The sequence below is a fragment of the Vidua macroura genome, chromosome 2, assembly GCF_024509145.1.
Source record: "Vidua macroura isolate BioBank_ID:100142 chromosome 2, ASM2450914v1, whole genome shotgun sequence".
In the NCBI taxonomy this organism is placed as follows: Eukaryota; Metazoa; Chordata; class Aves; order Passeriformes; family Viduidae; genus Vidua; species Vidua macroura.
This window is the reverse complement of record NC_071572.1, coordinates 99,485,800-99,508,970: the sequence shown is the minus strand read 5'-3', so window position 1 is coordinate 99,508,970 and position 23,171 is coordinate 99,485,800. Positions and strand designations below refer to the sequence as shown.

General features: G+C 39.5%; 1 protein-coding gene across 7 annotated transcripts in view; it reads left to right on the top strand.

Moving 5' to 3' along the window:
• FNDC3A (fibronectin type III domain containing 3A) overlaps positions 1 to 23,171 on the top strand; it is a 111,251-nt gene that overhangs the window by 55,212 nt on the left and 32,868 nt on the right. For 5 of the 7 annotated variants that reach the window (XM_053969892.1, XM_053969894.1, XM_053969897.1 and 2 more), the window contains 6 exons: positions 6,101 to 6,177; positions 10,859 to 11,096; positions 13,638 to 13,910; positions 15,992 to 16,050; positions 21,294 to 21,451; positions 22,611 to 22,670. In XM_053969892.1, coding sequence (XP_053825867.1) covers positions 6,101 to 6,177; positions 10,859 to 11,096; positions 13,638 to 13,910; positions 15,992 to 16,050; positions 21,294 to 21,451; positions 22,611 to 22,670 — 865 coding nt within the window. Of the gene's footprint in view, positions 1 to 1,471; positions 1,536 to 6,100; positions 6,178 to 10,858; positions 11,097 to 13,637; positions 13,911 to 15,991; positions 16,051 to 21,293; positions 21,452 to 22,610; positions 22,671 to 23,171 lie in introns of those variants that run through there. The other 2 variants (XM_053969896.1, XM_053969898.1) reach the window with 2 other exon arrangements.

Sequence of the window (23,171 nt, the reverse complement as noted above, 5' to 3'; positions counted from 1 at the left end):
GGTTTTCTTGTGAATATGTATGTGTGGTTTCATGGGAAAGATCAGGATCTCATTAGGATGTAATCTTTAGAAATACTCTAGTTAGGCTTCATAGCTTTCTGCTCTTTTATCCATTATTCCAAAGTCTCTCTAAAAGAAACTGATGCTCTTCCCCCACTTTTGAAAGGGACTATGATAATGTTTTACCTTCCCTTTTTCCTTTTGTTTGCCAGCCTGCTGTCTACTGATAGGTTTCCTTTTTTTTTTTTTTCCTAGTCAGTTAATACATTTCAATTGATGTTGCAGCTTTGTCAGCTGCTGTTCCCCAGCCTTGATGACAAAAGTAGACAGATGGATGGGGGAAGGGAAGGGATTGTTTTGTCAGGATGAATTTAGAGCATAAGGGATGAGTTAAATTGAGAGCACTGCCAGCTGAAGTCTTCTGATCACCTGTGTCCTTCCCAGTTCCTTCTTGTGCTTCTTCTCCAGCTGAGGCCAAACAGTAAGTTCTGTACTTGCTTTCTTATTTTCTTATTACTTGCTTTTATTATGTTGCACCTAGTATGTGTAAAGATGTTGAGGTTAACTTAAAGTATTAATTTGGAAGTATTTTCCAGGCACGGCTTACAAGACAAATGTAGACCAATTGGTGGTGGTTGTTGTTGCTGGATTTTTTAATTAGTTGTAGCTGTTGGGAACCCAAAATAAAACTTTGAAGTCTTATTCCTTATGTAAAAGACAGAGTGGTGCAACTGTTTGTGGCATCTGGGACTATTGATTTACTGCTGCCCATCAGTGTTAGAGGGGTGTGCTGCTACGTCAGCTGGCGCTCTATTGTTTCTGCTGCTGTGGCCTTTGTGTTTGATCCTGTCAGTGCTTGCGTCAGTGATGCATATCATCGCCTGTGTGATGTCAAAGTGTGGGTGTTTGGTTATAGAGCCATAGTTAACCTAATGTGCTGCAGTAAATCCTGAATGCTATTTCCTCCTGGGGATAGCAGTGATTCATCACCGTTCACATTAGACTAATGCTAAGTATAGCAGTGTTCATGAGCTGCAGTATCCACATAGATTACTATCAAAGTCATTGCAGCTCTCCAAACGCTGGGCCGGAAAGTGTTTGTTTGCAACGAGATCTGTTTGTGCGCCCCATTTCTTAGGTGTAAACTGATTAGCAGGTCAGCTCAAGGAAAATCCTCTGGAAGGACTGGGCCTAAGTAATTCTTTAGCACTTAATTATGCTAATCAACGTAAAAGCTTTCAGCTAAATGACTCGGATCACGCCAGGCAGTGACAGTCGGTAGATTACAGTACAAAGCTTAGCGGGGAGCCCCGCGGGATGGCAGAGGACGCCGCTCTCCGCGGGGGCGCTGCCCCTTGAAGCGGCGGCGCGGGCAGGGCGGGGCGCAGGGCGCGGAGAGGCCGCGGGGCGGAGCGGAGCGGGCCCGGCCGCGCACCTGAGGGAGCCGCCCCGCCCCGCCCCGTCCCGCCCCGCTGCCGCGGCGCGCCGGGAGCTGCCGCCCGCCCGGCCCGGCCCGGCCCGGCTCGAAATGAGCGGTAAGGACTCCTGCCTGCCCGGTTCGGCCGCCGCGGTGAAACACACTTGCGGGCCGGCGGCCTCCGTGGTTGTGCGGCAGCGGCGGATGGGGGAGAGCTGCAATGGCAGGGGAAAAAAAAAAAAAAAAAAATTGTAGGCCAGGAGTCGGAGCGCTGCCAGGCCCTCTGTCGATGGGGCGCTCTCGGAGGGGGGGGGGTGGCTGCGGTCCCGGAGGCCGCGGTGGCCCCGGAGCCGTGAGGGGAGCAGTCCGCCCGGCTCTGGGAGGCCGTAAGGAGCCCGGCTGCTGAAGCGCAGGGCCGGGCGCTGAGTGCCCCGGAAGAGCATTCCCTGCCCCGGCGCTGGGAATCCGGTGTGTGCACCTTTGCCGGGGCTTTTATGAGCCACTTAAAATGGAACGATGCTTCATGGTTGAAATAAAAAGAAATGGTGTATGTGCAAGGCGAGCGGTGGCGGTATCCTCAGGTTTTCAGGTGTTACTACATTTAGATCAGCTTGTCATGATCCTAGCGATGATGCAGCGCTGGTAATTTTGCTGCATGTTTATGGTGGCTGTAATGAACATAATGAGGTTTTTATAGTCTGCTCAAATAGGCACGTTGGAGAAGATCATCAGCTATTGCTAGGGGAAGGAGGTATTCCTCCTTGGTGGGATTTTAGGACAATAATAAATTGAGAGTGTGGTGAAACATCTGTTTCTTGGCTTCAGTTCCATTAAATCAACCCTTAGTTGACATTTTTCAATAATAAAATAAACCAGTTATGTGCTTGTTTCCACTACCACAATGTTTCTTTTCCACTTACTATGTAAAAGAACTTGTATACCTGAAAATGTATCAAAGATTTTAGACCTCCCCTTACCAACAATCAAGTCATCAACACTCATTATACAGTGATTTTGATTAAGTCAGTTCTATTTATGTGTAGTGGAAAATTAGATGTTTCCGTAACATGAATTCCCGATGCTGTTGTTTGCTGATGCTTAATAATAACTCTCACTTCATGGTTAAAACACACTGGGTTTGTCATGCAGCAGTCCAGCCGATACCTAAAAAGATGACAATTCCTCTTACAGTGTATTACACCACAAGAGAGCTGAGATCTTCACATTAGTGAAGAAAAAATACATGTTTTTTAGCCTATTATAATTTTGCAGGTTGTAATATGCTTCCTATCAAGAAATCAGTAATCTTGCTGTAATCTTGTTTAAAACACAGTGTTCATTCAAAACACCTGTGAAGTCTGCCAACTTTTTGTCCCATGCTTATAATTTTCTTGGATATCCGCCTAGAAATTTAATTTCACAGGCACTTGGAAATCTAATCAGAAGTAAATTTGAGTTCTTGAATTTTCAAATATGTTTTCATTAATTCTGGTACTTAAAGTGCAAAAGATGGGATGCAAATTTTGAAACGACTGGTTTTACTCAGAATCTAACACTGCAATGGTTTTTCATACATTCAGTTTATGCCTTCACTTTTGTGACTGCTAGATTATGGTGTACTGAAAATGGCTTTGTGGATCAACCTTTGTACTGGATGGGAGATCTGTGTTTGTTAGAGAGATTAAAGTGCTAAATAAGTAAACCTTAAAAAGGTTGTTAAACAATATTCTCTAGATTCGTAAAACAAAACAGAAAAGCCAAACACAGATAACCACCGGTTCTCAAAGAAACCGCTTGCATGTGTGAGTTTCATCATCCCCCAAGGACATGGTATTCTGTAAGAAGTTCAAGTAAATGTAGTCTTAATTCTCCATTTACTTGAAAATTACATAGTTTAAAATTGTGAGTTTAATTGGAAGTATCAGTGTTTTGGACTTATTATAGAAAAACTGCAGGTAAGTGATGCAAGATACAAGTTGTATAAAATCCACCTTCTTATGTAAGAATTTAAACCATTATTTATTTCAATGGCAACTTGCAATAAATGTGCTTCCATTATTTTTGACCTTTTTGAATTTCTTATAGTAAGGTAATATACTATTTTAAGGTTCTCTTGCTGATTTTTGTTTCACTTTCATTTCTTTTTAGCACTTCATACTCAGAAGAAACCTTTACTGAAACATTTTTGAGTTTCAGATGAGCAAAAACACTGGAAGAATGTTCAGTTCTCAATTTATAGCTTACTGTAGTCTTTATATTTTTGCTGTTGCACAGTTCAGTGAATAATTCATTAAAGACCTTGTTCTTAAAAAGTCACTTCCCCCGCTCCCCCTGTTGTGGGTTAGCATTTTGTTGATAATAAAGGTGATTCTTTTTAGGTAACATGTTTGCAAACTTCTGTGTCTTATTCTAAAGAAGTTTCTGTAATATGTGCAATCAATTGGATTGCGTGCTGCTTTTCTAAGGAGTGCTTTTCATTGCTTTTCCCTGCTCTTTGCTTTCCGACAGAGGTACCCTTATTTTTCTGTAAAGTCCATATGTATCAGAATGAGATGTGCTAATCTTATTTACCATACTTTGCATTTACTATGTACTTTCCATTTGCCGATCTTAACAGAGTTTTAAAAAACATTAAGGCAGAGCTATGAATGCCCTTTCAGAAGGTATTACTCAAACTGCACTAAGTTGGATTGGTACTTTTGGTAGCTTCAATAGACTGAATTTGAAATTTGCAGAATGCAGCCTACAGTGTCTGAATTCCAACATTTTGTCTTGTCACAAAACTTGTTCAAATTATATTGTGTTTCAGTATTTCTTTAATTATTAAAATTCAGTGTTTGTTCCCTTGTTTATTTAAAACACAGTAACGTAAGGACATCCCTCTTGAGCCTGTACCATTGTGCTCACTCTGGTAGAGGCCAGCATCAAATACTAAAGAGGACAGCATAAGGATAGGACAGGCACTCAGAAGAAACTTCCTTGTTCATGAAACAAAAGTAGTACTTATATTTTTTACAGCTCTTAATGGATTACTTCTCCCAAACTGAACCTAATCTTTAGTTTCTACTTGCTGTTCTTACAGCAAGGAGTTAGACAATTTAGCTGTGCATTTTATGAGAAATTTCCTTATCTGTTTTAAAACTTGTTGAATTAGTTCTTGCAAACAAGAAACTATAAATTATCTATTTTTCCATTTTTAGGGTTTTTTTAAATAGGTCTTTTACTGTTTTTCTGCTACCAGCCCTTTAACCATCTTCTGGTGGAAGAATCCTGGTCTCTTGAATCTTTCCTGATAAGCAGGTGGAAAGCCACTGTAAACATTTTTTATCCTTTTCTAGTCCTGTGTGTTCTTTTTGAAAGGTGGAGTCAAACACATTGCTCAAGGATTTGAGGTACAGCGTGAATTTATACCACAGCATAATGATGTTTTCTGCTTGTTCCCTGTTAGTAATGATTTTTTAATGTTCTCTTTCTTTCTGCGAGTACCACTAAACAACATTTGGCTGGTATTTCTTTAGAAATGCATGTAGTAGCTGCATTGTATGTTTGTTTACATCTGATTTATGGCTTACCGCTGCAAGGAAACACTTCTGGTTTTATCCAGGTGCATCACTTTGCCCTTACCAACATTATTCCTTCTGGGTTTTTGTCATCTGATTGGTGAGCACTGTGAGATCCTTTGCAGCTCTCTGAGAACGTAGCAACAATTTATCAGCTTGCTGTTCATTTTCTTTTCTGGATGCTTTATCTAATATGCAGAACTGGTTCTTTAGGTGCCTGTGGGACTCTTTACTTGATCACTTGAAGAACTTCGAAAGCTGATCATTTACTTCTCTTAGTTTCCTGTTCTCCAATCAGTTATTAACGGAAAGACCTTTTCCCTTTTTAACCAAAGGCAGCATTACTTCTTTAAGGGTCTTTGAGAGATATTGTCAAAAGCTTTTTGAAAATCTAAGTATGTGACAGCATCCCTGTGCTCTTTGAAGGTAGCTGATTTTCTAGGCAATACTTTATCTACAAATGCCACCTTAACACATTCCCATTGTGTCATAGTTATCTAAGTATGTGTAAACTCCTTTCTTTATGGTTTGCCTGGTACGAGGATCATCATGGTGTCCTGACTTTTCCCATTAACTGGAGCAGACTTACTAGTTGGTAATACACTGGCTTTTCCCTGGGACCTGAAGTTCATGTCTCGTTTGCCACCTCCCACTGCTGTGGTACTGAGACTACTTTAGTTGATAAGACCATAGTAAAAACCAGCCATTTTGTAAGTAATTTTCTTTGTAACTCTTAACTGAACAGGTTCTGGTTTCAGCAGCTGGTTTCGAATATTTTTCTTTGTTTCTGTTTTATAGTCTCTTCTATTGTCTTTTCATCTTGGGGCATTTATTTTGATTTGTCAACTGTTGAGTTTTTACATGAGCTCTTCTGTGAGCTTACTGACAGAGATGGGAGAAATATCTGCTGGGGATTTTTTTTAGCTTGTTTCTGGTTTTGTTCAACTGCTTTTTAGATTTCAGAGAATGCCCAATGCTGTAATTTTATCTCTACAGTTCATTGCCTTTGTTTATCCATGTTATCTTGTATATTTTTCACAGAGACTTTACAGCTCAGTATGTTCTTTCAGCTTTCTCAAATTATTAAATGGTGCTGTACTGAATATTTCTGTAACCCACTTAGGTCCTGCTCAGGTTCCAATGATGTCCCCAAATGGTTCAGTGCCTACTATTTATGTGCCTCCTGGATATGCCCCACAGGTATGTCACTTCACTTGCTTCTTAATTTATTTATTTTTATGCAAATTTTGGAACTGGAACCATAATCACTAATTCAATAAAATAATTTGTTAGATTTCAGTGACTGTGATCAAGCAAGGAGATAAGAGGAGATGTCTTTCAGTATTTCTGAGATGGGAGACTTCTCATGCTGTGTCTGTGCCTGTTCAGTTATATATTAACTACGTACATGACAGTAGCAAGCACAGTTCCTTGCTGAGTTCAGAATCCTAATGTACTAGATGCTTTCTGAATATAAAATGGAGTCATGAACCAAATAATTGTTTGTTCAAGACCTGTACTGATCCCTGTGTTAGTGGATATTTTATAGTGGCAGCAATATGTATATAATATATCATTTATGCATGTACATAGTTCATGTCTGGGATTTTCCCTGTAGATAAGGAGGAAAACAGGTCAGTTGAAAAAGTACCGCAAACAACATGGAAAAAATGTCAGCTGTCCATTGGGACTATGTTATCATATAAAAAGTGTTTCCACCGCTTATCTTAAAATGGGACTCTAATTTCTTCACTGCTGTGTGATTCCTAATTTAGATGCCTGGAAATTAAATGTGAGCTAGATAACCTGGACATCCTTTAAAGTAGATTAAAAGGATGATTTCTCTTGGCTATTTCTGACATGTGAGTTATAATGAGATGTGTGGCCTTTTAGATGGTGCCTCTTTCTTTCCCTCGCCTGTAGAACAAGTCTAGGGCTTAGTAGGTCAGATCTGGAAGTTAGAGCAGTTGAATGCCGCTCCCCATGATGTAAGTCTCTCTCAAGACATTCTGTTGTCATGACCAGTCTACCTCTGACTTAGCATGTATCCAATGGTGTACACTGTGAAGGGACTACAGTGCATAAAATACAACAAAAAAGCCCACAGTGTCAGCAGATGTTGGACAAATTATTTAAACAACATTAAAAAAATTGTTCTCTAGCAAAAGAAAAGGCTGTTAGGGCAGGCAAACTACTACTCTGATTTTATCTTTCATCACTTGGAAGTTTACTGATAAGTTGATTCTTTGCATCCTTTGTAGTTGAGTTCCCAAGCAGGCAGAAGAAAAATGACTTCTAAATAATCACTAGAAGTCCATATATCTTCAGGTCATAGTAAAAAGTCCTAGTTCCTATTAGAATTCATTTTTAAAGAAGTGAAAGAAATTTAGAGCTAAGTGAAAATTGGAATTTTAGTATATTTCTTACTTGTTTTCATTTGATGAAGTACATGTTTTAAAAGTTGTGTAATATGTGCCAATCTCAAAAATATTTTTTGAATTAGTTTATCCTTCCTTTGAGGACAGTTTGAATCAAAGATGCTGAAGGGCTGGGCCTTGCTGAGGCCCATTCATTAGCCTTTCACTGGAGTTTGTTAGTCCAAGCAGGTGTTGTTTTAGCACGGCACTCTAACCTTTGAACTGAAGGTGCCTCACATCTATCCAGATCAGAGTGCAGGTGGAATGAGCTCATCTGCTGCTTTCATCTCAGTAGAAGTACCATAGTCCAGGACAACTTGTAGTTTATAAGCCTTCTGAAGGGTTTATTACTGACAAAACATACCAGACTTTGGGGTTTATGATGGGAGTTCCTCTTACAAGCCAGAAGATTTGATAGCAGCCTTGCAAAACAGGAAAGTCTAACATTATCGAGCTAAGACTTTTCCCAGACTTACTGCAGTCCTAGCAAACTTCTATGGTTTCTTCAGGTATAGTATAATTTTAAAGGTCAGCAGCTGCAGTTATATTTTGTATTGAATAGGAAACCAGCTAAATGTCCTAAGCTGTCAGCCTGGAAGAACTTCAACATAACCATCTTTTGTCTCTCCATTTTCATTTAGTTCTATTATGCCTCTGCTTGCTTCCGTTCCTGTTTGGCAGTAGTACAGTGTACTGTCCTCTGTTAGAAGTTGGGGATAACCACTGAATAAAAGATTTACTTTCCTTACGTCACATAACTAAAAAGAAATTCATCAGCTGATTTCCTTTTCCTTTCCACTTCTTTTGGAACTGTAGTTGTAAAACTGAAAGAAAGCACATCTTTATTCATCCTCTCCTAAGCCATCTATATTCACTGTCTGCAGTGAGTTTTCCAGTGATGTTTGGTTGGTGCACTCAACCAAACAGGCCTGTGCCAGAACCATGTTTTGCTAGCACAACTGGGATAATAGAGAGCTTGTTTACGATTTAAACTTAAAACTATAGACTTGCATGATGCCCTGGCTGCTTTTTGGAGCGGTTTTATCTGTGTAGTTGTCTGCAAGAGGCCTACCATTGAGCAGATGTTAGATCTGGAAACACAGTTACAGGCTTGTTAAACATAAGGTCCCTGCTGCTATGAATTGAGTGACTATTTCTAAGTTACTTAGGCTATTAGCAGACCCAAGGAAACAAGCTGTAAACTATGCAGCTTGTTTGTTTTTTAATGGGAGCTGCTTCCTACATAATCTGAGTTTACTCATAAAATCATAATAAGTTGCAGTATTTTGAGGGGTTTGTAACCAAAAGGGACTTAAATAATTAAAACTACATTTCAGTGTTTAGAGAATTTCATTGGACAGCAGAAGTTCTAGTTGTATTTACTGCTAATATATTCTGCCTTTAGGGTACCACACAGCTATGGTTACACAGATTTGAATTGTATTGTCTTTAATTACTCTTTCCCAAGAAGGATAGATTTCTGTTTATAGAAAACAACCAATTTCTTAAAGTCATATAGTATGCATGTTTTCTAAAGCTGTGTTCACTTAAGTAACATCAATTTCCAACTGTCTATTAAGTAAAGTGAGGTCAGCTCCATTGTGTACACACTTTTGTGTCTTATGAATGCTGTTGCATATGCATATCCTACAGTACCAGAAGCATGCAGCTCTATCTACAGCACTGTTTCTCTCAGCACAGTGGTGAAGTTTTGAAACAATTTCCTGTACCAATCTCACTTACCTTGCATTGGTTCAGCTAGCAGGATAATTTGGGGCTGTACAAATTAGATTGCTGGCAGAGAAAACAAAATCAGAAGCTCTCTTCCAGATGTACCAGATGCACATCAACCCCTAATGGGGACATGTAAAACCAATGATCCTCCAAGCAGCTTTCTGTCACGGACTTGATGAAAGCATTCACTCTAGGGCACAGGGCTAAATCTAGCCAAGCATGATTCCATTAACCTTAAACAGTGGAGCTGAAAACAGCTTGGCACTAAGTGTTTTGATCTATTGATCTGTTCCTGTTTCACCAGGATGTTTATTGGTGTATGTGTACATGTCCCCATCTCATTTCAAATGTCAGTGAAAACTTATGTCATAGGGTTGCTTTGTCCCCTGCTATTGAATGTAGTCATGATACTTCATTCTTCTCCCCCTTTTCTGTATAAGTGTTCCATCTTAAACCTTCCATTGCAGTTTCTGCTGTGACTTTATTCTACAACATTTTACTAGGAAATGAAGAGCATTTTATTCGTTGGCATCCCATACACTAAAGTTACTAATACACGATACACACAAGTCAAAATATGCCAAGATCATCTCTAGGTGTCACCAACAGTCATGTATTTTTGTGAATTTATAAACATTTAGAGAGGGTAATGATGAGAGGAGCTTCAGGGGCAGACCCTTGTTCCTGGTCTAGTTGATGACCCACCCTCATTTACTGAACATTTTCTGCTTCAGTACTTGGTACAGTTTGTGCCCTTGTGCCTGCTTTCCACCAGAGCCCCACATGCTGCACAGCCCAGACGTGCTACAAATACCATGCTCAGCACACCTCAGCTCCATGCATCTTACCATGGGATTGCATGGTAAGATTCTCACCATGGGATTGCATATGCTACTGCCACTGCTTGGAACTTCTGCCAGCATTGCTAAGGGCCACACTTGGGTACCTCACACAAAGGCTGCTGTCACATCTCCCCTTTGCTAATTTTTCACAATCCCTTGCGCTACAGTCTGCCAAGTGGCTGCCACAAAGGCCCCATTTTCTGAGTAGTGTGTGACTGCCTTCAGGATTCAAGTCCTCTTTACAGGTAGAAGGATATGGGGAGGAGAAAGACAAAAAAATTTAGGACGACTTGACTTGTGAAGGAGTTTTGAGAGGGCTGACTACTATCCTGATAGTTTGTTTGCTAACAGCTTGATGCACATGGTGGTTGCTGCAGGGCCAGTATGGCTGGTGTCTCCTGGGTTAGTGTTGGTGGGCTGAGTTGGGGACAGAGCAAAAACCAGACACTTCTTGGCTTTTCTCTCTCTATTGATGCAGAGTGAGGTCTGTCAGTTCACCAGTTCATTTCTAGGGAGCAATCTAGTTGTTATGCTGTCAAACAAATCCTACAGCAGTGTAACATATGAGCGGTGTGAATGAGGGTGGAAACAGGACCCTTAGGAGAAGCTTGGCTTGTGCCATTAATACACCAGGTTGTTTGTTATATACTCTTACAGTCAGATTTTTTAAAAGTTTGCTTCCCCACCACATTGAGAAATTAATGGCATTGCTGCAGTTAATACACTTAACATAGTCCTTTAATGTCCCTTTTATTCCCTTGCTATTTCCTGTTTTCCTTTTGTCAGATTTAAGGGGTTTCCTATTCCTGATTTTATTTAAGGATCTATAGAAACATATTTTTCAGACTATCATTTCTCTTTTGGTGCGTGGTGTCTCTCACTGTACAGGTTATTGAGGATAACGGTGTTCGAAGGGTTGTGGTGGTTCCCCAGGCTCCAGAATTTCATCCTGGTGGTCACACAGTGATACACAGGCCTCCACATCCCCCACTGCCTGGCTTCCTTCCTCTTCCAGCCATGATACCTCCTCCACCTCGTCACATATACTCACCTGTGACTGGAGCCGGTGACATGGCAACGCAGTACATTCCACAGTATCACACTTCACAAGTCTATGGGGATGTGGGTAAGTAGCGCATCAAATATTACAAGTTTTGTCAAAGGGAATAATGTTCTGCCTCGTTTCCAGCATCTGTTATGTTATTGTGTGGGTTTTGTTAAGCAAGACTTACAGTTTGAATGGGAGTCATATGCAAAAAAAATGTTATGTGGATACCAGCCTTGATTTGGCTGAAGCTTATTATTCCAGAAGTTCTTTTAATTTATTTGGTGTCTGTTCAGTGATCCACTAAACTTAAGAGATTGCTTCTAACATGTGTAAGTTACAGATTTTCACAGGAAAACAATGCAGAAAGTGTTTGTAGTGATTCAGCATTTAAATCCATGCCTGAGCACTGTTCTGAGATCTCCTGTCTTGCAAACATCCTGTTTGAAGTATGAAATAGGAATTCTTAGTATTAAGGAAAAAAGTGGTCAATTTTTCATAAAACTATATGCATTTAATTGAGTGTCCCCTTGAAGCCCAGTTGGAATAATGAGGTGCCACTAACCTAAATTTAATAAAGTGGTTAAAGCCATCTTTGATAGTGCTGTTGACATCTGCCTTTACTGTGGTTTGGAGGCAAAGTGTATTTGTGTTCTAACTCAGGGGCTGGTTTGTTAGATTAATATTTACATTTCTGGTAGACTTGCTTTTCTTTAGATAAGGCAGGTGCCAACCTTGAAAGACTTTCAGAGAGCAGTTCTAGGTTTCTGTTTTTAGAGAAAGCTAGAAGCTATGAGGAAGGAGGTTAAAAACATCTTTTCAACATTCTATGATACTACTAAAATAACCTAAAAATGGCCTTCATCAATTTGCTGAGCTTAAATAGTTAGGACGAGCAAAGTGGTCAGATAATAATATACCAATGTCTTGATCTTCCTGGAATTCTTAGTGTTTCTGTATTCTTATGTTGTACTTTATTTCTTCTTGCACTACTTTGACAATAGTACATTACTAGATGCTCTTTGGGTGCTTCTTTGTAGTTTTATTAATTTCCTGGTTTCTTGTAGATGGCAGTTGTTTGCTTTTAGTTTGCTAAATTAAGAAATTGGGGTATGATAATTAAACACATAAAATGATGCTTCTTAATGGAATAATATTTTTTTAGATTTCTGCTGCCAGCTTATATCACTTTAAATATTAATTCAGTGATAATTTACTAAACGGCTAATGTAAAAAAAATGATAAAGTGGGATTCTTTGTTTGCTTTATTTTCAATGTGTATATAAAATGCCTTTGGGTTTAGGAAAGTTAAGTATTAATACTGTAATTTGTTATTTATTTGCTACAGATTTCATATTTAATTCTGGATCTCTGACTTTGTCTGTAGCTTTCAAAAGTCAAAACCCACAGTTAGGCTCCTATTTCAGGAATCTAAATTTAAGGGAAAAAACCAACCGACCAAACAAAAATTTTTAAAAAACACAAAAAAAAACCACCCACAGAAAACAACTAGATGCTCATAGAGCACAGTAGTTCCCTGACAGGAGCATTGAACTCTCTAAAGGTAGTGAAAAATCACATTTCAAAATAGTCACAGTTTATCTAGAAGTCCTCTGTCAAACTTTCTGTGAATTAAACTCACTTAAAAAAACAACAGAAATGGAGAACTTATGATTTTTTTTCTTTTTATCCTTGCAAGGAAGTTCTTATTTGATTTTATTTTCAGTACTTCTTATCTCTTAAGGAATAACAAATAGACTGACTTATCCAACTTACCTGAAAATGAGCATCCATTCAGACTGACTTATCCAACTTACCTGAAAAGGAGCAAATTCTATGGTGATTTCGAAGAATGTTTTTTTAAAACTTTCAGCATTTATCATAGGCAGGGTTACACTGAGAAAAGACTTGGTATATAAAGTCTAGAGTCAGTAAAGTGTTTCTAAGCATAAAGGTGAAATGAATACAAATGTTAGAACTGGACAAAGGAGTTCACCTGTTCACAGTTTAATGCTGTCAGTAGTGTGGTACTGACTTTTTTCCAAAGCCAGTTCTGACTTAGAGATGAGACTTTGGGGCTCCTGCAGCAGTGCCTGGGGTTACTGTGTACAGGTATAATGCACTTACACGGCCTGGCCGAGCTGTCTTCAGTGTTTTAGTGTCTTTCCATTGCCCCATAGAACATAGAACAGGTTCTATGTTTCTATGCTTTTATAGTTGTTTTCCCAGTTGATTCCTGCTGGAGCATCATTAAAGTATTAGAGCTCTAGCTGCATTCCAAAACTTAATGGATCAAACCTCCTCCAGTGTAGTAAAGTAGCACATTTTTTGTGTACAGACTTCATCCTGTACCTCACAGCTCAAGGAAGATTATAGAAACATTTCAAGAGTAATTTTTAAGTGGAGAAAATGTGGGGGAGGGAAAGATTACACTCTCTTCCCTAATATATTGTTAATGTCCATTTAATGTGTATCAGTTTACCTGCTGGACACTTCAGTTTCCAAATAGGAGTAGAGATATAATTTTACACACAGGTGCACATTTAACTTGCACAGCATTTTTAGGTAGATTTTAAAATTAGATTCTGTTCTTAATTATTTGTTTTTCCTTCCTTCATTTAGATACTCTGCCTGCTCATGGAAGATCCAACTTTAGAGATGAAAGGTCTAGTAAAACATATGAAAGGTTACAAAAAAAGTTAAAAGATCGACATGGAACTCAGAAAGATAAGTTAAACAGTCCTCCATCATCTCCTCAGAAATGTCCTTCTCCTACAAGTGAACCTAATGGACTTACAAAAGGACAGGATGCAGCTGGAATAAGCACAGGTTCTACCAAATGCAAGTCTCTGGGTAAAGGAAAAAGCAATTCTCAGACAGATACAGAAGTAGAAGGTAGGTTTTATCAAAAACACTTCATATACACACATACTAATATATGATGCACGTCCAGTGTCTGGACTGGACAAATAATCATATATTATTATTATAGTGGCTGAACATAACATTTGTAAATAGAACACCACACTTTGACAGTCTTGAAGTTGAGTAGCAGCCTCTAAGTGGCCTGACTTACATAGAGTGAAGTTAAGGGTGATCAGCCTGCTCATCACATGGGAATGTGAGCCTAAGAAAACAAAAACTACTGGTATGGAAGTCTCCATGTAAATTTGAGGAAATATTATGAGTCACACTTCATGACAGTTTAAAAAAAAAAATCTCTGTTTTGTTCAGAGTCCTTGCATTTTAAGAAATCGCTGAATATTGATGGCCTGCTTGATATAGTAGAAAACATGGAAAGAATCAAGTGTCTGAATCAAAAAATATACATCCAATTTGATAAAGAATATTTTGTAAAAGAGATACTGCTGTTACATAAAATTGATCTATCCCTACACACTCAATGTTGAAAGGCCCTTGTAGAAAAAGGCTGGTCCTCACATTAGTCCCTGTGAGTTCATGTTTTCTAAGACACTACCACAGGAAGTATGTTTATTATTAATATCTTTATTTCACTGGAAAGCTTGTGATCTCATAGATGGACTGAATTCACTCAGCCATACAGTCATTGTCAAATCTGATGATGTGTCACTATACAGCTTTGATGTCTCTGCCATAGTCCTTCAGATTGTGAACATAACGTCAAAGACTTGTCCTCAGCTAGGAGCAGTGTTCTCAGAATAAGGAACTGTAATTGGTGATGCTAAGGGAAATAAACCATGATTTTTCTCAATTCTCTGAAGTTTGCTTTGAGATAATAATTCTGTGTCCAATGTATGTTAGATTGCTGTAAACAAAATTAATTGCGAAGAAAGTACATTTAATCGAGACCAGGAAATCTCAACCTATGAGAGCTGTTTAAAAATATGTGTAGATGATATCCTGTGCAAGCTTAGTACCAGAGGTCACATTTGAGATACAACCTAAAGTCAGAAGTTGGGAACTATTGCTCCAAACCTGAATATTTGTCACTTTAGTTCCAGAGTGGCAGTTTACTTTCTGTTAGGCTTCAGTTTACTTTCTGTTTGTTGATGTCTGTCTATGAGCTAATTTTAACAAGGCACAAGTGATGAAATGTACTGTTGTTTACACGTTACAAAAATTATGATGATGTTTCCTTAGAAGTATTTTATATGAAAAATGAGAACGTCCACTTCTCAAAACTATTTTAGGAGACATTGGGGAAAATTATGTACAGAGACTTGGATTTGTCAGACAGAAGGCGGTGACTTAGAGTTGTCGTACAAGTCCGAAAAGCATTTTATTTGTTTCAACAGCATAAACCATCTTAGAAACAGAGACTTATAAATAGATTTGATCTGTTTTTTTAAGAATTTTGTCAGGCTTTGTTTTTCTTTTATGTTTAGTTTAAGGCAGGTTGAATGAATTAAAAATGCCTGGCCACACCTTCAAAACTGAGTGGCTTGTCCACTTACACTATTGAGATAATAAAATTTAAATATTATGTGAGAAAAGCAGATAAAATGCTTTCTGTAAACTATAAATCCTTTATAAAGCTCAGCTATACCTTCAGCTGGCACAAAACACCTTTAATTGTTTCCCTTGCAATTGAGGAAGGCCAGCAGTGTTACCAGTAGGCTTCCAGCTGATGTGCAATAACATATTTAAACTACTGTAACCTGACTGTATCTACATCCAAAGAGAAATCTGTGGAAAATATCCAGTATCTTAAGTTCTCCAGAGCAGCAGTTGGCTTAAAGTTATACATTAATAAATGATAACCAGGCTTTCTGTATTCCATAAAGCACAGAAGGGTTTTAGAAATAGTTTTATATTAACAACTTCTTCAGAAGCTGGTTTCATGTTGTCCTAGATGAATGCAAATTAGCAAGATGTTCTACTTTATAAATACTTTCTTCTGTGTGCAGTTGTTGAATTTGAAGAGCTATTTCACTGTAAAGTTACTGCATAATATTCATGGGTACTTCTCTTTTGCTTTGATTTTGTTTTTTAAGAAAAGGATGAAGAAACAAAAGCACTGGAAGCACTTCTTTCTAATATAGCCAAGCCCATGGTAAGTAACAAAAGCTTTCCATAAAATCAGAATATATCTGTTGCTATTTTACACAGTCGTACCTCCATTTCTCTCTCTTAAGTTTAAAGGGTCTTTAATTTTCCATACTAAAGCAAATTCACTTAACTTCCAGTCACTGTACTGTAAAAAACCAGAGCAATTTTTAGTGTATTAACATTTATGAAACTAAAATTCTTGATACTTACACTGCAGAATTCTTCCTGGCTATTCTGTGAATCTCAGTATTAACAGAATTATTTAAAAAACATAGAGAGAGACTGTAACATTGCCAGTAGCATAATGATGCTGCTTAATGGAATATGATGCTTAACATAATATTATACTGCAGAATCTGTACTCAATTTCCTGCAACTTTGTTTAGTCTTAACTGTTCAGGAAGCATTTTTACACACCACATATCTCTATACATGAGAGATACCTGGCAAAGTTTTGGAAACATCAACAAAAATGAGGTTTTGTAAAACCTTATTTGCAAAGTAGAGAAAAAATATGACCTGTTTCTCTTTTAAGAGTTTTTGGCAGCTTGTAGTGTAGTCCATACAACTGAAACTCCAGGAAGAGCTTGCCATGGGTTCATCCAATCAGTCAGCTACTTCCTCCAATCATCTGCTACCTATCTTCTTCCCTTCACTTTCCAGGCAACCTTGCCCCAGTTTAGTGCCCTAGTCTTGATTTTTCTTTCATATGTTTCTTTACAGCCTGATGAGGAGAGGCCAAGAGAGCTGGGGCTGTTTAGCCTGGAGAAGTGAAGGCTCAGAGGGGATCTTATGAATGTATATAGATATCTGCAAGGCAAGTGCACAGAGGATGGAGCCAGGCTCTTTTCAGTGTGCCCAGCATCAGAACCAGAGGCAGTGGGCCTAAACTGAAACACAGGAGGTTCCCTCTGAACATCAGGAAACATTTTCGTACTGTGAGGATGTCAGCTCTGGCACAACTTGGCCAGAGAGTTTGTGGAGATTCCCTCTTTGGAGATACTGAAAAGCTGTCTGGATGTAGTTCCTGGCAGCTGGCTTTACATGGCCATGCTTAAACAAGGGAGTTGGACCAAATGACCTCCACAGGTCCCTTCTAACTTCAACCATTCTGTGATCCTGTGGTTGTCCAAATGCTGAGCAGAGATTGTATAGAGGAAGTCTTGAACACTTGGTGTCCTGCTGTGTCCAAGTATCAGGATGGGTTGACATGTCTTCAGTGCCCCTTGTGTCATTGGTGGCTAAGCAGCATGGAGGTGGGAGCTGTCTGAAATTGGGATGTTAGCAATGGCTGCATTGCCAAGGGGAGCTCTGAACTCTTGCTGAATGGGACTGTGAGAGGAACAGATCGACAGGTGGGGTCTTGTGCTGTGTTGCTGATGACATAGGAAAAGACAATGCAGTGCCAGTACTATAATGTTTTCTTTTGCTTCCTTCTGCCTTCAACCCTCAACCATCCGTGCCTTTTAGACAAGCTCCGTAGTTCCTCTCCCCACTGTGTTCTTGCTTGAGCATCATTGCATATAGCTGTGTGCCACAAGTGATCTCTGCAGGCCTCAGAAGGCATCACAGGCACAGGCAGTGGTACTCTGCTACAGATTCAGAGTGTACACAAGGCAGAGAGCCAGACTTCGGCACTTGGAGAGGCTTATGCTTTATGAAGGGAAGGGACTGTCAGGGCTGTGAGGGGGTGGAAGTCTAGCTGATGTTGGAGCTTGGAGTGTGGTATGATGTGATAGAAGTCTGTGTTTCCTACTTGGGCCTTGAAGGCTCTCAAGCCACCCTCTCACAGTTCCATCAGGGAAATGTTTTCCTCACTTTCCTTCAAATGAACGAGGACATTGGTTTTTTCACACCTTCTCTTTGTGGTTCTCATCAGAAATATTCCTGCAGGCTTTTATTCATGTTTTGGCTGAAACACTTACTATGAGATTGTGGTTTCTGATGGCTCATCAGTACTCTGTTCCCTGGGTGAACTGTGCTGGCATGGGCAGTACTGGCTGTGGGGGTGGCCATACAATCAGATGATCATACAGGGTGCTGTCCAGTACAGTCTCTATTGCACCATATCCTACTCCAGAAAGCCTGGAGCTGTGCTGAAGGCTATGACCTGTCCTGAGCTATCCCATGTCTCAATGCCTGGGTCCAGAGCATGCCCATCTAAATCAGGTGGTGGTCTCCATTGTGATCTTTCACTCACAAATACCTTTCAGTTCTATGCGGTATGGGATGCCTCAATTTCACTACCTCCAAACTCCTGTTGGATTCTGACTTCCTGGAACTTTTCCCCATATGGATGCCTTATCCTTTCATACATGGCAGTGTTAAGTCAAGTTGATTACATGATACTGACACCAGATGACCCTTCTACTTTGGGGTCTTGAGCTATTTATACCCACATGTAAATTGGAGTGGTTCTGCAGATTGCACCTCAGTGTTTGAGCAAAGTCTTCACCAGCTGTCATGTCTGTTAACCAAATAACAAAGCGAGCAGAAAAGAAGACCTGAAAAGGCAAAAGCCAAATGAAGTATGATTCAGAAGGCTGAGTATTTAATAAGAGGCAATAAAAGCTCAGAATTTCAGGGTTGGTTATATAGCATGTAAATCCCTTTGGAGAACGTCATACTTTCTGGTTGTGTATGTTTGTGGACTTCTGGCATGTGATACACCTCACTCTCAGTTAAGTATCTTGGGTTACTGTGAATGCAGTCCACATTGCACATGCTAAAACTGCTCTTTTGTTTGACCCAAATGGTATGTGTAACATATTTAATGAGGATTTTCACTTCGGCAAGCTGGATTGCTAATGAAGACGTGCTCACCTCTTGTTTCTGCAGTGCTAGAGCTGACCCAAGTATTAAACTCTGCTTTGCAGAAGCACATAGAGTTCAGAGTTGCAACCAGAATTAATTGCAGCTGCTTGCATAAGTATACAAAGTAATAAGTAATACCAAGTTTTTTGAAAAAGCCACCCCCAAGTGTCTCAGAGCACATAATAGTAGTGGATTCTCCTGATCTAAATTTTGGCTGTTCAAAAATTCTTCTTTTTCCTTATGTCTCACAGAGGTAGAAGATACCTATGTATGAAGGAAATGTAATCTGTCAGATGGCAGTTTGACATTAGCAAAGTGTTAGATGGGGTGTTCTGGGCAAAGCACTAAAGAAAATGAATCAGTAGAAGATAAGGAGAACAGTGAGAATTACCAGATTTTATAGGTGAGGGGAAACTCAAATGCTAACAGTCTTACCTGGTAGTAAGAGAGACACTGCCTGGACACTAGGGGGAAAAATTCAACTGTTAAAGTAGCTAAACCTAGGAACAGATCATCTTAAAATAGATCTAATAGTCCTGAAGTACAGTAGGTCCTTGAGGAACCTGCATTTCTTTCCCTCAGGATCTCCTGCCACTTGCTGCAACTCAAGAGGGTAGGGCAAAGACTGTTCAGGAGGGAACTTTATCTGATGCTTCCCATGACTCCAGAGACTTACAGAAATGCTAGAATTTTACTACATTGGTTATAGATAGTGTTAGTCTAGTTGGTGATTGCATCAAGATAGTAATGGAATTTTTCTTACCAGATTTTAAAGAGAAACTTCAGTGTTTAGTCATACATTTGATTCCTTTTAGGATATGATGTATAGTCCTATTAGTGCATAACGGTTTAGTGACATTATTTCCAAGACACTGAGGCTCACATAGTGTGATTTTTCTTCCTTTGTGTTTGCTATCAATGTCATGTCCTCTCTGCTTCATTCTTGAAGCTGACCTATTCAGTTTTTTAGTTCAGTAGATTATAGCAATTTGAGAGCACCAGTTGCAAAGATAGCTTTTTGATTCTGATACTCTGATAATAGATTTTCAGAAGCAATTATTCCCAAAATAGGCACTAGAGTCATACTGTAAAAGTAGTGATTTCATACAATGAAACGTGTTTTGAGTTCTCTTATAAATTATTGGAAGCAGTAGGTGGGTGCAACATACAAACCACACTAGCAGATGTGCAATATTTATGAACTGCCACAAATTTCTAGACATTCTTCTATAACAGATCCTAAAAATTTGTAATCACCTGCATGCACCTGTGCACTCACCTGCAAGGACACGAGCATCCTCAGACCCTTGCAGGCATACGGGTTTCAGACAGTGCCCAATCTTTTGGGAGTGTGGGTGTCCCTAGTCACGCATCCTTTGGAAGACATGGCTGCTTCAGTAGCTTTGTGTGTGACTGCATTGTTCCCTAGAATCTATTGTTCCCTACAATCTGCTAATCCACAGGCCATTGAGAAGGCTCTCCACCAGGTCACATGCACTCACCTGAGCTGCGAATCCATGCCTGCTGTGCCCCAAAATGCTGTTGCACCAGCTGGGGTGCACAGCATCCGTCAGGCCTGGATGGAGGCAGCAGTGGTTAGCAGGGCAGTTTTCTCACACTGTCAGGCCAGATTTTGATCATTGCTCTGTTTCACTACAGCATCTCTTACCTCCCCCATTACCAATTTTCATGCTACCTCTGCACTTGTAAAGCTGATGACTTCTGTGTTTCAGGAGTCTCCTTGTGATTCTCTCTTTCCATTTAACCCACCTGGGGGTCACTGCCCTTTGGCATGATTAGTCTGCTGGGACCATTTGTTGGATAGCTGGAGGTCACACACACTATGACCTCCACATATTCCACACACATACTGTGACACACATACTCCTATTTCTGTCACACCAACTGTTCTTATCCAGGCCTTTTTGCAATGGGTGGGGTGCTCAGGCAAACACCACCACAGAAATTCTTCAGGTTATTGTCTCTATGTGTATGTACATGGACCTTGTGAACATGCCTTCATCTCCCTATATTTCATAAGAAACAAGAAGGTGTTAAAAAAGTCATAGTACCAGTGGCTTCCAAGAAAAAGGTGCCAGAAGCATGGTTTAATGAAGTGCCCGATGTCCCAGGATGTGCTTTGCCAACACTCTGGTCCATGTTTCAGCAGCCCACTGGGTGGCGTTATGTACCGACAGGCATCTCTGCCCTCAGCCCCCTGCCTGGCATTGCATTTTTCTCATGGCATTCCTTGCATTTCCAACCTGATTTCATCTGTAAAAATTAGTTAGTAGCTAGTGTATCAGTATAAATACTCTGATTTGCTAATGGTATGTGATTTTCCTGTCTCTTCTTTGATCCTTTGTGGCAAAATAACTTTTATATACAATAGCATTTGAATGGCAGAGATCTCAAAACTTTGTGTTTGTACAGGTATCTGATATTCAGGCAAGAACAGCACTGCTGATGTGGTCCCCTCCATCCAGTGATACTGGAGAAGACACAGACAAGAATGACATGCCAGAGGTTTATACTTATGAAGTGATGATTTCAAGTACTGGAAAAGATGGAAAGTACAAAACTGTGTACATGTAGGTGTTGGCTATTTTTAGTTAGTCACTGCTGCGCTGTGTGGCTATGTGGCTTAAAACCTCATTAAAAATCTGCAGAAAGTTAAATCATTAGGAGGTTTGTGTAACTTCTGTTTTGAAATTAGCTACCTTTTTTTTTCAGTAGAATTAGTTTCATTTTATTACTGAAGTCTCTGCCATCAACTGGAATGTAAAGATTTTGTTCTTACATGTTGGAGGCATATTTTAATACCAACTTTTGCTGTATTTCAACCAGCTGCACTAGACACCATGAGTTCTCACACAGTGAGACATACAAGTAGTGAGAAAAAGAAATTGTATTTATTACTTTTTATGTCAGCACATGCTCCTCCTCCCAGTAAGGTGCACATGCTCCTCCTTTCACTAAAATTGATCTTGGTAAGAGACGGTCTTCTGATACGAAAAGAAAAAAAAGCAAATTCACACAGAAGGCAACTCATAGCAGTAGCAAAGCAAACAAAACTGTTCAATTGTTTCATTCCTAACACAATGATTTTCAGTCAGTTTTTTGCAATTTGGAGAAATACGACAGTAAAATATAGAATGAAGGGTATAGAGTTCTCTAACAGTTATAAACCTTTGTATCTAGCTAGTTTATCTTGGTCACCTTCCATGGATTTCGTGCAATTGAAATTTGAGTATCCCTAGTCAAGAAACTGTCTTTGCTAAGATAAGCTGATGTCAGCAAAAGCAGACTAACAGATGTTATTTTGGTGCCTTTTCTGTTTCCTAAGCTCTAACAAGTAGGTATATGCAGTCAGGTACAGTTTTAGATAATTGTTTTTGCAAGGCTGGACTGAGCTGCTGTAGGCTACAGTACTTCAGTGGGTTTTTTGAGTAATACATGCATACACATGCAGCTTGTCTTACTAAGTAAAGAAGAAAATAATTGCTACTCTTTAAAAAGCAGCAAACAAAAAAGTGCCCTGAAAACACCAGGGCAAAAGGACCCGAATAACACAAGAAGCCTCTAAAATTCAGAGATAAATGCATTTACACATTGCTGTATTTAGCAAAAGAGAAACTCTTAGCAAATACATTTCATAGAAGGTGTGTTGAGTTAGATGATACACATCTTTTTCTATAAATGTAGGGAATTCTGAAACAATCTTTAAAGCAAACTTGTATCTCTTTCCAGTGGAGAAGAAAACAAAGTTACTGTAAATGATCTCAGGCCAGCAACTGATTACCATGCAAAGTGAGTATCTCACTTTCTCTTCATGAAATTCATTGGAAATGTTTTGAAAGTTTCATTGTGTATTTGCCTAAGTCTTCAGAGATGGTCTTAACCACTTCTCACCCTCTTTTGAGTCGCAATCAGCATTTTTGACTTAGCTGACCACTCAGTCTGTTTTGGACAACATAAGAGATTGGTGCACATTCATCCTACATTCATGGTCTTTCCTTTATGCTAGCATAGGCACCTTTTTCTGTCCTTGGAGCCAGGCACAGATACTGCTTTTCAATTCTCCACAAGCAGCAAAGTACCTTGCCCTGGAAGATGCTCCCTGCTTGGCCACCTGGAGGTCATATCATGCTACTTTTGCTCGGCTCCAGTAGATCAGTAAACCTGACCCCATATGCATGACAAAATGTGCTCAGTGTAATTCTACCCTTCTAGCATAATTGACTACTTCAGTAGGTCAGAAGAAATAGCATAGGATTGGGAAGATGTCATTAGGTGTTGTTCTTCCCTCTT